Source organism: Cavia porcellus, unplaced genomic scaffold (genome assembly GCF_034190915.1).
Source record: "Cavia porcellus strain 051 isolate PalLab524CR breed Dunkin Hartley unplaced genomic scaffold, mCavPor4.1 scaffold_23, whole genome shotgun sequence".
Classification (NCBI taxonomy): Eukaryota; Metazoa; Chordata; class Mammalia; order Rodentia; family Caviidae; genus Cavia; species Cavia porcellus.
This window is the reverse complement of record NW_026947506.1, coordinates 13652512-13665462: the sequence shown is the minus strand read 5'-3', so window position 1 is coordinate 13665462 and position 12951 is coordinate 13652512. Positions and strand designations below refer to the sequence as shown.

Here is a 12951-nt window from a genome sequence, read left to right as displayed (position 1 = left end):
TAAATTTAAAGGTGCAAGAATGTCTCCATAGTATGTGAATACAATGAACATTGTAGGAAACAATCTACAATTTCAGAAATACATTTAATTAGAAGTTTGAGCTTTTTTAAACTGTTAGCAAACATTTCTAAACTGCCTTGAAAGCAGTCAACTAGATGTCAGAACTGCTTCCTCACTCAGACCAGACCCATATGTAGTTTTGTTAAAGAAAATGCCTTCTCTCATGTTACCATAGTGCAAGGACATAATTGACATCTAGAAATCATCTCATATACCACTAAAAATTATTATAACCAACTTTCATAATTATTACAAATCATATCCAGAAAACCTTTTAATACCTGAAAATTTTCCAGAAAGACAGTACATACAAATAAAATTGAAGAATGTGATATAAGTACTGGGATTTGATCAGGCAATATGCTATGAATTAATTAGATTACATGCTTAACACAACTGTATGTATACCAATAAAATAATATAAATTTGAAAAACTTCTATGAGATTGTCTTCTTAAACCAAAGGGACACTCATTTTATTGAAATCCCAAACAAAAAAATAAACAGATGTTCTTTGAAACTATTTAGAAAACACTATGCAAGTCTACTCATTTAAGTCTGAAATTCAGACAATATATATACACACTAAACTTAAAAGAAACACAATTCCTTTAAACAAAGTGAGATTTGATAAGGTTGGCAGTACAAGTCAAGAGTAAGATGTGATTCATCAGATTTTTATCATGATAAACTGATTGTTACATATGCTATGTGAAACTTATTTTTTTTAAATCAAACTTTCAAAAGTACACTCTTCATAGAGCCAAGAAAAAATATAACATATGAACCTAAAATATAGAAGAAAGTATAAGAAAATGACTTGCTGATCTAAGAGTGAGGAATTCTTGGACACAAAATTGTAAAGCCACAAATCTTAAGGTGACTTGAAAAGATACAAAAGGATTTCTGTTCAGCAAAGAAATTTCTCCAAGAAATCAAAACGCAAATGGAAAAATCGCAAGAAGTTTGATTCTCTACAAGTGATAATGAAATACCTACAAAAACAACAACATAAAGAATTCTCACCAGAAATATGAGATCAGGCAATAGGGAGATAATGCACAGAAGGTCTTACACAGGAATAGGAAAAAGAAAGCCTAAAAATGGAGTCATCAAAGACAGAAAAAATGAAAAAAAGCAATTAAATTTCACTCTGAAACGAATCAAATTTAAAAAGGTCCAGGGTTGATGCCTACGAGAAACAGGAACTATAGCCCACTGGTGGTTGCTGTAAAGTGCATGGTGTATAATAAGGTTTTAAGTGATACACACTCTGTGCACCAGCCAAGATGCTCCTGAGCATCCAGGGGATTGTCTCTATCTGCTTCTGGGACAGCAGGTAAGAGAATGGTTCCTTGGTGCATTTATATCACTAAGAGAATTAGACAAGCTTGCTCTCCCTAACTGTGGAGAGGCAAAGAAAATGTTACACATACAAATAATAGTGATTCTTACAGGTACTACGTCTACATACACCAATGCAAATATATCTGGAAATAATATTGGGTGAACTAATTAAAATAAAGTATAAATTCTGTATCATAATATTTGGGTACTAAAAATATCTGTACATGAGGTTGGTACAGCTCAGTGGTAGAGCACATATGCAGTGCTCATCAGTATCTAGGTTCTATAGCCAGCATAAGCAAAGTACATGACGCTACCAAGCATCATTTAGTAGCAATGAGCAGGGGCACAACATGGAAAGAATACAAACCTACAACAGGTTTGTCAAGCACAGCACTAGTGATATTTGGGGCCAAAGTTCCTTCTTATTAAAGGCCATCTTGTTTGTTATGTGACACTGTTCATCCCCTTGATCTCCATCCTCGAGACACTACTAAATCTTTTTATGTTCTGTGTCACAGAGCTCTATGTTGAGACATTTTACATTTTCTGATGTGCACAATCAGCATTACTTGAAAACCATTGACTTGGCAAGTTCAGTGGACACACAAGCTCTCGAATGACAAGGTATAAGAATGGGTAAAGACCCGAAGACCTGCCAAATCTCTAGCTCTGCAGCCCAAAACTCAATCTTGGTGAAGATACACAGAGTACTTTGTCTTTCCTTGCTCCCGCTCTCCTTGTCCTCACTACCAGCACTACATTTCAGATGTCACTGGTGAGAAAAGCCAGAACAGGCTTCACTGCTTCATGCTGTGCAGTACAATGACAGCTGCAGAGAGATATGCACAGACTAAAAGGTGCTTTGAGCTGATGTTCTGTGCTTTATTTCAGCAATGTGATAAGCCCTTCCCATGGGCATCTCCATGATATGAATTGGAAAAATTGTCCTTAGTGTTTGTGCAACCAAGAGAACACCAGGATTCAGGGATTGCAGTCAACTGAAACTTACGGAATGTATAACAAAGGCTCATGGTCATCTCTTTATCCATAGACATATAAATCAGGGCAAAGATAAAAGTCTTGGACTGACATGCCTTCAGTTCTTTAATGGTATGGAAATGGAAGTGATTTTACATGAGTGGGCAATCGGGGATAGACTGGCAGATGTTTACCTAAGGTTATAGGAGTCGAAGAGTTTCCAAAATCACTAATTAGAAACTAGGAATGGAAGTGCTTTTTATTGAGCCTTGCACAAGCTTGATGGCTTGTGTTCCAACTGCTCAGGCCTGTGTCTGATCAGTAAAAATCTCTCTCCTATACCCTTGTTATTGTAATGGAAGCCAGACAATGTGATCAGATTGGAGCATTTCTCTATGATGATGATAACAACCACCACTGAATCACATCAAAACAAAGAAAGAAAGAAAAATCAAAATTCAGAGTAGTGTTTCCTTTTTCAAACACTGCTCATATTGTTCCCTTCATTCAACTGCTCTAGGGAACCTGATAATTACAGCTCTCAAAAATGGAAATAATCTGATGAACAGCAGCATATTTTAGAGAAACCTGTGTGAAGAATTTAAGTAGACATTCTTTTTGGTTAGAAAGGAAAAATATCAAGATCAACACAAAGAAGTTGAAAAGATGTTGAAGGTGTATAAAATAGGCTTGATCAAGCACACATTACTGTAAGTCTTAGATTCTTTAAAACAGCTCAACACATTTGTTTGATCTGTTTGGATGTATGTATGCAACAGTACAAAATCCTTATAAAAATACTAATTATCTCATGTACTTTATTGAATACAGTGCACTGCAAATCACTGCTTGTTCACCATTGGTGTCCTGTTGCTAACAGAGGAGTGATTCACTACTGCTGTCCACCATCACGAGCAAGTATTATACCATATAGCTAGTGTGCAAAAGGAATAAAATAAAAAGCTCAAATAGTGTTTCCACTGAATAATTTTTCTTTTATTCTTTAATGCTGAAGATTTTTCACAGGGCCTAGGCCACGTTATATGAATTACTGTTCAATGGAAATAAATCAGAGAATTTATATTTCATACTGAAAAAGGATACAGCTCAATTGTCTAGGTTGGGCAGCAGTAAAAATCCTGTCTCAATCTCCCAAGAACTTGAGAGTAAAGAGGTGAACGACCACATCTCATTAATTTTTACTTTACAGGAGAACTGAAATCTTGGTAAATCATGATCAATAAAGAACCCCATTCTTAAGCTGGCATAATGGCAAATGCAGGTCATCACAATAGTCAATGAAGTACAAAAACTCTCAAAAGATCAAACTACCCTGGGCAACTTAGACATGATCTCAAAAATTAAAAAAAGAGACAATTAAAAATTTGGTGGTATATAGCTCAGATCATATTTCTAGAAATCAGTTTCTCTACAATAGACACATTAACACCTCTTCAAATTTTCCATGTTCTGGGGGAAACCCTTCTACTTTACAAAACTTTTTAACCTACACCAAGACCAGACAGTTTCCTAATTTCCAATTTCCCCTTAAAAATGATTACTGAACTGAGCAGTGATAACAGGTGACATATTTATCTATTTCTAAGTTTTCTTCCTCTAATCAAGCCTGTGACTTTGGCCAACACAAACGTGAAGCAAGCATGCAATTCTTCCTTCGTGCCTACCCTAAGAACAATCTTTCACAGATCTTCTATGTTATAAACCTTGCTATTGGCACCCTTCTTCATGCCAGTCTCTTCCACATCCTTTTTACTCTCTTGATACATCCAAAGCAGAAAACCCTTCATACTTTATTAACCATTGATACCGCTGGCACAAAAGTCTATTTCAGAGAACATTTCAATATGTAAACAATGTTTACGATCAAGCTTCACAACTATTAATTCAGAGATGACACCACTGTTCCTTTCCACTCACACAGATATCACATGTATTTATCCGTACAAATGCCCAAATTCAGGTGTTTTTCAGCGAAAGTTTAACAAGCAGACTATTCTGGAAGTTGTCCTTAACAAGCACACTTTACTCTGCCCTTGCTAATACTTTAACATCTGCTCCAATTTTCTCAGAATTCTGAACTCTATAACAGTTGTCAACTAAACAGTCTACTTATGAGAAGGGATGTCATCTAAATAATTAAATAAGACTTTTTTCAATTCTCTGTATAGAAGTCAGGAGTTCAGAGGGTGTTCAATAAGTGCTCCACCACTGTGGCACATCACCACACTTTTTTAAATTCTCAGGGCCTCTGTCAACACCCATCATGAGTTCAGAAATAATGAGGACATACAGGAAATTTAGGAGCTCACTATAAACATAAAAAGCAGAAGTTTGAGGAGACGATTGTCACTACGAGAATGTGCATTCCTGACATTTATAAACTACAGAACCTTCAACATCTGCCGCTGACAGGAACCCAGCTCACCATGAACGCAGCTCTACCCAGCTCCAAACTCAGGGTCTCCTCAAGCCCTTCCTCTGCCCAGGTGTGAGGGCAGCAGGGTGTTTCAAAGATGGCACTGTGCGCTGCTGGTGTCATCCTGGGGACAGGGTTCTGGGAACGCAGAACTATCTCGCTCCACCAAGGAGTAAAAGGGACAGAGAATGATTTACTGACAGTGAGGTCCTCAGGGTCTGAACTAAGCACGGTGGCTCTGTCCACCGTAATTTCTTCTGACCACTTCTAACTCGTCTCGCCCGACACCACCCATTTCAGGGTTCCCATCCCACAACATCACCATTGCGTGGCTTGAGCGTCTCCCAGTTTCTTTCTGAAACACGTCACAGCGATTAGAATCCACAAAATGCGTTACAGTTGGTGTTCAGCTCGCAGTACCAAAATCAGCACACGTAATAGGCGCCATGACAGCGGAAGAGATCGCCTACCTTGGCGCATCTGATTGGACAGTACATATAGACCGCCCCGTCATCACTGAGTGACTCCGGCGCTTTTGCCCTCCCCCAAGCCGAGAATAAACAGAAACAAACCCGTACTTGCGAGAGAGGCTCCCAAACTAAAAGACTGTATTGCAGAGACTTCTGGACCAGGTCGTAGTCAACAATGCTGATCTCACATTGCCTGAGGGATATTTGCATTGAAGGGCTGCTTCTGTTTTCTTAAAGGACTCAATGGACTCTTACTGTAATGGCTGGCAAGTATGTTCTGAAGGTTCCAGGGTCAATCTTTTAGGGAAAAATCAATCCTCTGATGTCAAAAAATATGCTGAGCCCAGGCCAGGCCAGGCCAGGCCAGAGTGGAACAGAGAAAGGGCAGGTTGTTTGAGAGATGAATATTTTGGAGTGATATAGCGGACTTCATTGTCAAGATTTTAACACTTACCTCTCTATATTCATTTTTAGCCTAGAAAATGAATATAAGCTCACAAAAGGAGCACAATTACTGTGTAAATGAATAAACTAGGATCAAATGACAGCAATAATATGCAAAAGACTGAAGACAAAAGGAAAGCAAACAGGTCAACTCTCCCAGACAAGCTTACTACTCATCCAGAGTCATTAAAAACCTGAATTCTGAATATAAACATATTGCCAAGCATGAAGGCCTATCGCAGAAATGGAGCCACATTCCTCATCCACTAACCTGTTACCTTTTGATGAGGCAGGGGCATCTAAGGACTTCAGACTCTTAAGCTCCTCATGCCTTATAGTTCCTACTCATATACTGAAACTCTGCCTCCCCAGGATTTTAATATTCCTAGAAGGAATACATTGCCTGTAGCTATGTGATACACTTGTTAACTACTTCTCTGGCTTCAGGGATGTGTAGGGTATTGGTAAAGTACACTTCTAGATGTGTCTGGTGGAGTTGTGAAGTTGACCTGATGGACCAAATCTGGTCCCTGGATCCTTCCTCTCAGACTCCTTCCCTCATCTCTGATTCCTTGATCTCATGAAGAAGTTATCTTTCTTCTTCTCTTCTATTTACCAAGATATTTCTTCATCTGTAACAGTTAAATCCAGATTACAGCCTCTGAAACAATGAGACAAAATAAATACATTTTTAAGTTCTGTATGTCAGCTATTTTGTACCCGTAACTAAGTAAGGAAATAAATGTGTAATACCATTCAGTTAGGTGCATGTTCTAAATAATCTTCCAAATGTATCAATTCATTCTCCAACTAATTGTATAAACCAGTTTATGACTGCTCTTCAGGTTTTTATATGTATATAGTCTAGTCTAACACCAGAAATGCTTTGCATCTCCAACCCTTTAGTTCCCCTAAATCCGTTCTCCTTCATGTAGGCAGACCTACCTCAGTACAAACAGGCATCAGGCCATGAACTCATACATAAAACAAACCCACTGCTAGAACACCTGGACTCATGTTACACAGTATTTAGCAAGTTGATGGAGGCTTCCTTTACTAGCTACCAATTTCACTTGTGAAGAATACTCACAATGATGTGATGTGTATGACGTTGTTTTCTGAGAAATCATCCTAGTATACCTGAACATGTTAATGCAAGGTAATAAAACACTTTCATCTAGGGTTTTCCAAAACTTCACATGCTGCTTTTTCTGTTGCATGAGTTACATAAAATTGCATGAGTCACAAGTGCACATTATTCAGGTCTCATTCAAGCATTATCCTTTCAGAAGGGGCCTCTCACTCCCTGACACAGTATTTCAACTTTATTGAAGACTGATGGACCTCTGCCTGACCTCATCACACTTGATTTTGAGCTCCCTTGCCAAACAGAAGAGAATTTCCCAATCTGAGCCATGAGAAGATGAGGACAGAGAAGAGTTTAGCTCTTGGTCAGTATTGCTTCTCAGCATGAATGATAGTTTCATACCAAAGGAGAATGACACACCGTGATGATAATAAGGAAAAGTTAAAAGTAAAAGATGCTGTGAGAACATGAGTAAGGGCAGTGTGAAACTCATTAGCTCAATTTAAGAAGTGACATTTTACCTAGAATATTTTGAGTAACCCAAGATTGTTACTCAGACAATATTAAAGTAGCATTTATGGCACAAAGGCATGCAATTGTACTGAGCATAGAGAGGGTGCTGTTAAACACTGAGTGTAAACTACAAAGAAGTAGGGAAGTTCTGACACATTTTTCCCTCTTGTACCTGTAGAAGTCTAGCAAAATGTTCCAGCACCACTCAGGTTCAAGAAAGACTCTAGGTGGAATAAAGGGGACCTTTACTTGAATTTCCTTATGTTTCAGAAAGGTTTAAATGCTGTGCTAAAGGATTTTTGGGGAAACAATGTATTTCATGTTTCCTCATATCAACAAAATCTGTAAAAGACCTGAGAAAGCTGCAAATTATTTGTCATTATAAAATGTCCGCCTGTATGAGTACATCCTTTTCTGATATTTCAGGTACACAGAGACAAGACAGCTAGGGTTCCAAAAGCTCACGTTGAGATAATAGGCAACAGTATAGAGGCTCCTAACATGGCTACTTCTTGTTTACACAATACAGAAAGTAATGACTTGATACTGGTGGAGAATCTATACACACTATTCAGATTAAGCTATTCTTTTCTCTTGGCTTCTCTCAATGTGAAAAGAGACATGGAACATTAGGTGAGGAGAAAATATCTCCATGTCCCACCAGTAACACAGTCTATAATTTCCCACCTGTTAAAGTCAAGATTTGCAAGGAAATAGACTTAGCACAGAATATATAATTTATAGGATTATCTTATAATATTCAAACAAAAAGTCAAATGCAGAGAGCTGTCCACACACTAGAGACATAATACACAGCTGAGGGCCTGAATCATACAACCGTATCCTGCATAAATCATGCTGCTGATATAGGGCCCATGCCAAGGTACTATATGAGTCTTCCTTGGAATCCTAGAGGCCATGACAATGTCTCATTGCATGTCTGGAGGAAGGATATGAACTTGGAATGGCCAAAGGTCAGTGATGGAAGCTAGAAAACCTGCACTACTGCTGTGAAGAATCTGTACCACCAGGCTGAGGGATCTGCCCTGGAGCCAGGAAGCGACACTCAAAGTAGAAGCAGGGTTCCCCTGAAGAGAGCAGTAGCTTTGATAGTAAAATATCCACAGCAACAGTGAGGCCCTCGACTCCTCTGATGATAACAGCAGAGTTTTCACCAGGAAAACCAATGCAAAAAGCTTCTCCAGGAGAATCCACAGCATACCATATTCCCCTCAGATTCTCCTTTTATGTGGTTGGCAATAATTCTCAGGTGGATCTTCCACACCCAAAATCATGCTGTTCAACTAGGTATTTCAACTTGACCACTGCTTACTCTAACACACTGCAAAAATAGAAGTATAGTACTCTAGGCACTGAAAAATCAAAAAAAGACCTTGTATGGTGCCACGTACCTTAGTTAGTCATCTGGTAAACTTCCCATAACCATTTGTAACAAAATGTGAAGCTCATTCAGATGAAATGATCGGGAAGAGATATCTTCATATAGCAGTCTCTACATCTGCCTTGACAAATCTCTCACTAGGCAGAACTTCGGTCTGTTTCCTGTCTGTGTGTGCCATACTGTATATAACTGTGGGCATCTGTATGTATCTGTAGATATCTTTGGGCAGTTGTTCAAGTGATTTTTTTGCCATGCTTCACTTTTCACTGAATCATATCCAGGGCTTCACTGCCGAATATTCAGAGCATGAACATATCAAGGCAAATGTATATACGCGTATAGCATGGCTTTCTCTCCTGTCAAGTGAGACTATATTTTCCATTCTTCGCACCTTAGATACAGCTCTCAAGCATTCATCCTATAATTCTCACTGTTCTAAGAACTTAGAGAGTTTTAATGGGTGAAAGAGATGAATCACATCCTTTCTTTAGTTTTTAGTACTCAATTCAAAACAGATGAACATAGATCAAGGCACCTCCCAGTGCACAGCCATAATAAAAGTGGGAGTGGATTGGATATGAGAAATTCAGATGGCAAATGATTTCCTTTAGAAAATAAATGCAGCCAGAAAGCAAAATCAAACCACAGAGGAGCAATTCGAGAGTCATGATACCTCAGTCTGAGGAAAAATCAACAGGGGCAGAAGAGTAGAATTCCATATACATGCTTCAGTAAAACAAGGACTAAGAGTCATGTTAAGGGTCCTAGAACTAAGTCCAGTCCTTGTCTTCCCCTATATACTGTACAAGATAATACACTACCTGAAATATTATTCCATAAAATGATTTATGTCTACCAAAATTTTAAGAAAAATAACAGTAAATTGAGTTTTAATTCTATTCACTTTCTAACAGTGAACTGCAGCGTATTTCAGTACTGCAGAGACACTCACTAGACAAAGTTCCAATGAACAGTGGAACACTGCTACCCAGTCTACCTAGCATCTTTGACCCAGCCAATTCATCATTGCGATGAATCTTGGTTTTGTATTGTTTGATGAGAAACTTACTTTTAACAAGTACACTGATATATAACAAAAGATTGGGTCTTTTCCAGGCAACCAACATGAAGCAATCAATGGAGGCTGACTGGTACTGAGACTTCTGTGTCTAGGGGCACCGAGTTTCAAGGGTAAGTAGAGAAATCCATGTACTATAGGTTTTCCTCCTTACTCAAATCAGACACTTCAGTCACTGAACTAACTCATCATGTTTCAGTATGCCCTCTAAACTTCATATTTTGCAACTTACTGTCAAATACAGAGTTGAGATATGGGACCTCTACCAGGTGATGGGCACATTTTCTCTCATGAATAGGATGATGTTTTTCACATGAAAGTGGATGTATGACTAGAGTGACCTTCTAATAACACTCATTTATTCTCTATCACACACATGGTCACTTGGCACTCAAGAACACATCATACAATCTAGGCATGGAGACATACATGTATAATCCCAGCACTCAGAAGGTTGAGGAAGGAGGATCATCATGAATTCAAAACCAGTCTAGGCTATATCTTGAGTTCAAGGCCAGCCTGAAATACATAGTGAGATTCTGCCACAAATAAACCAAAACAAAACAAAATTATGTTGCCAAAAGTTCTCACTAGATTTTCATTCCATGGTCTTACACTTTGAAGCCTCAATATTTGGAGAGAGCATGTTTCAACCCTTTATTAATTACTAAGTATGTGACATTCTGACATAGCAATGGATAAAGAACTGCATTGTCTTCTTGATTGGAATAAGAAAGCACTCATTCCAGTCAAGATGTCTAAGAATGCAATGATTTTGTAGTGGGAATGTGATGTTAGGCCAAGGTTGAGTGCACAAAACCTTACAAGGAGGACACTAAAGAATTTAATCTTCTCTGTGGTGTGGACAGCCCACTACAGAAGCTGAATATGCTTACTGGAGACACACATGCATTTCACTGTGTCCCAGGCTATGAGACTTTTGGATAGTAAAAAATTTCTTTAGCTTCAGGGGCTTCATCAGGAAAAGCAAAGTGTTCTATCATTTGGGATTCTCTTCATCGGAACCATATTCTGTGGATTTTCTGAGAAACAGAAATGACACTGAAATCCTTATACACTTGCATATTTCAGAAGCTGTTATGTATAGATGATACTTTACTATAAAAGGTATTGTTTAATTTTACTTCTATAAGAAAAAAATAAAAGATCAGTAACTGGAAAATGAGAGATTTTACATATGGAAACAGGATGAAGAAATGAAGGCAGGAGGAGAAATGGAATGTAAAATTAAAATGAAGAGTTCAAATGTATAACATTCCGACAACCAATGTAAAGATCCACTAAAGATATAGATTAATATAATGTTATTAAGATTTACTTGATTTTGGATTGTTAATCTTGCCATCAACATGACTATATATATAGACGTCATAAAACCTGCATGTCTGTGTTTGTCCTTCCAGATAAAATAATTGATATGCGGCTCATTGATCTGAGTGGGAAATACCTGTTATGAGGAAAAAGTGTTGTCATGTCAGAGGACTTGGCATTGGAGAGCTAAATAAACAAAAAACAAAAATAAACAAAAAAAGTGGAAAAGAGAAGCTTCTGCCTACTAGCATTGTCTTAAGCATGTGTGATGTTTAGTGCTGACAGCATCCAAAAATATCAGATTCTAGAACAAATCTTTATTAGGCTTTTTTAAATGGACATTCAAAGTCTTCCCCAATGGACTGTGGGTGCTTTATTGGTTTTTCTTGTTCTTAAGTTTCTAACATCATTTAAGCATTCAGTGATTCCCCAGGTTGAAGCCCTTAGAGACCCATAATAAGGATTAACCCTCAGGTTAGAGAAGGAAATTTTAGATATAATTTCTAAGGAAATTAGAAGGAAACGTTTAATACATCTGTATACATGTTTCACTGCAGTACACTGAGTAATACCACTGAACCCAGGAAAGAATATAATGAGGTTGTGATGTGCACTACCTCCTCAATAAAGTCTAAGTGGCCACAGATGTTTTTTGAGCTACAAAGGGGAAGTATTTCAACAAAAAAGTTTAAATAAAATATGGAAAATATACACTTAATGTACAAAATTTAATGAAAATAACAGTGATGTCGTTGTACATTAACATGCTTATATTGACTCACAGTCTAGTAGGAAAATTTAACCTAGAGCCCATTTCATCATAACATCACATACTTACTAAATGGAGTACACTGAAGAGTATTTATTGTTTATCGTGGGTATCTTCTCACTGACAGAACAGTATTTGATGCTGCTTCCCACAGAAAAATTATTTCTGCAATAATCAAGAATATTCAAGAGTAACAGAAATTTAATTTCTTTAATGCTTTGTAGAAATACCCACAAAAAGAAGCATTACATGAAATAAAATTACGTGGTTTTTTTTTTAATACTTTGTACACTGACTTCAATAGTGGTTTAGTTAGTTATATTTCCATGGATGACATTGAATACTTCCTTTTTTTTGCAGCCTTATGAACATTTTTTTAAATTGGTGGTGATGTGATTTGTGTGGAATTAGATGATATTCCAATTTGCATTTCTTTACTGGGCAAAAATGCTCAACAGTACCTATCCTGTGAAGTGTGTATACATTTTACTTGCCTGTTTGTGTTACAGGCAATTGAAATAGAAATATTATAGGCAGTGAGACAGGGCTAGGTCCTCGAAGGAACCAATTCAGAAGCCCAGATACCTTGCAACTGTGGGGGAGACAGATACCTCCTGTTGTGGGCCAGGCCTCAAGTCAAAAGATCAGACAAATGCACCCACATCCTAAGGACTTATATTCTACATACATCTCTTATCACCCTGGGGAAGCCAGAAGTCACAATCTCAACCCCCTAATGGGAGAGTCATTGCTCTTTAAGCATGAGCACCTGCTACATGACTTGGTTTCCCATTTGTTCCTATTATAATCAATTTCACCTAAACAATTGATCTTTTTTTTTTTTTTTTTTTTGGTCTTTTTCCTTTTTATCGGTACCGGGGATCGAACTGACGACCGCCTGCTTGCAAGGCAGGTGCTTATGCCGCTGAGCTAAATCCCCAGCCCGTAAACAATTGATCTTACTGGTTAACTATAATTCTGTCCCACCTCATGCCCACTTTGCAAGTTCCCATGTTTTCTCAACCTTGGACC

At 37.9% G+C, this 12951-nt stretch overlaps 1 protein-coding gene and 1 long non-coding RNA gene across 5 annotated transcripts in view; one reads left to right on the top strand and one right to left on the bottom strand.

Moving 5' to 3' along the window:
- LOC100726707 (zinc finger protein 709-like) overlaps window positions 1-5293 on the bottom strand; it is a 31648-nt gene extending 26355 nt beyond the window's left edge. For 3 of the 4 annotated variants that reach the window (XM_063233809.1, XM_023561399.2, XM_013143308.3), the window contains exon 1: window positions 5147-5293. In XM_063233809.1, coding sequence (XP_063089879.1) covers window positions 5147-5149 — 3 coding nt within the window. In that variant the 5' untranslated portion in view covers window positions 5150-5293. Of the gene's footprint in view, window positions 1-4833; window positions 5113-5146 lie in introns of those variants that run through there. The other variant, XM_063233808.1, reaches the window with a different exon arrangement.
- Window positions 5234-11381, top strand: LOC134472439 (uncharacterized). Its single transcript, XR_010042262.1, has 4 exons — window positions 5234-5564; window positions 7028-7189; window positions 9857-9931; window positions 11243-11381. It is a non-coding gene; the product is annotated as an uncharacterized LOC134472439 (long non-coding RNA).
- The last annotated feature ends 1570 nt before the right edge of the window (window positions 11382-12951 follow it).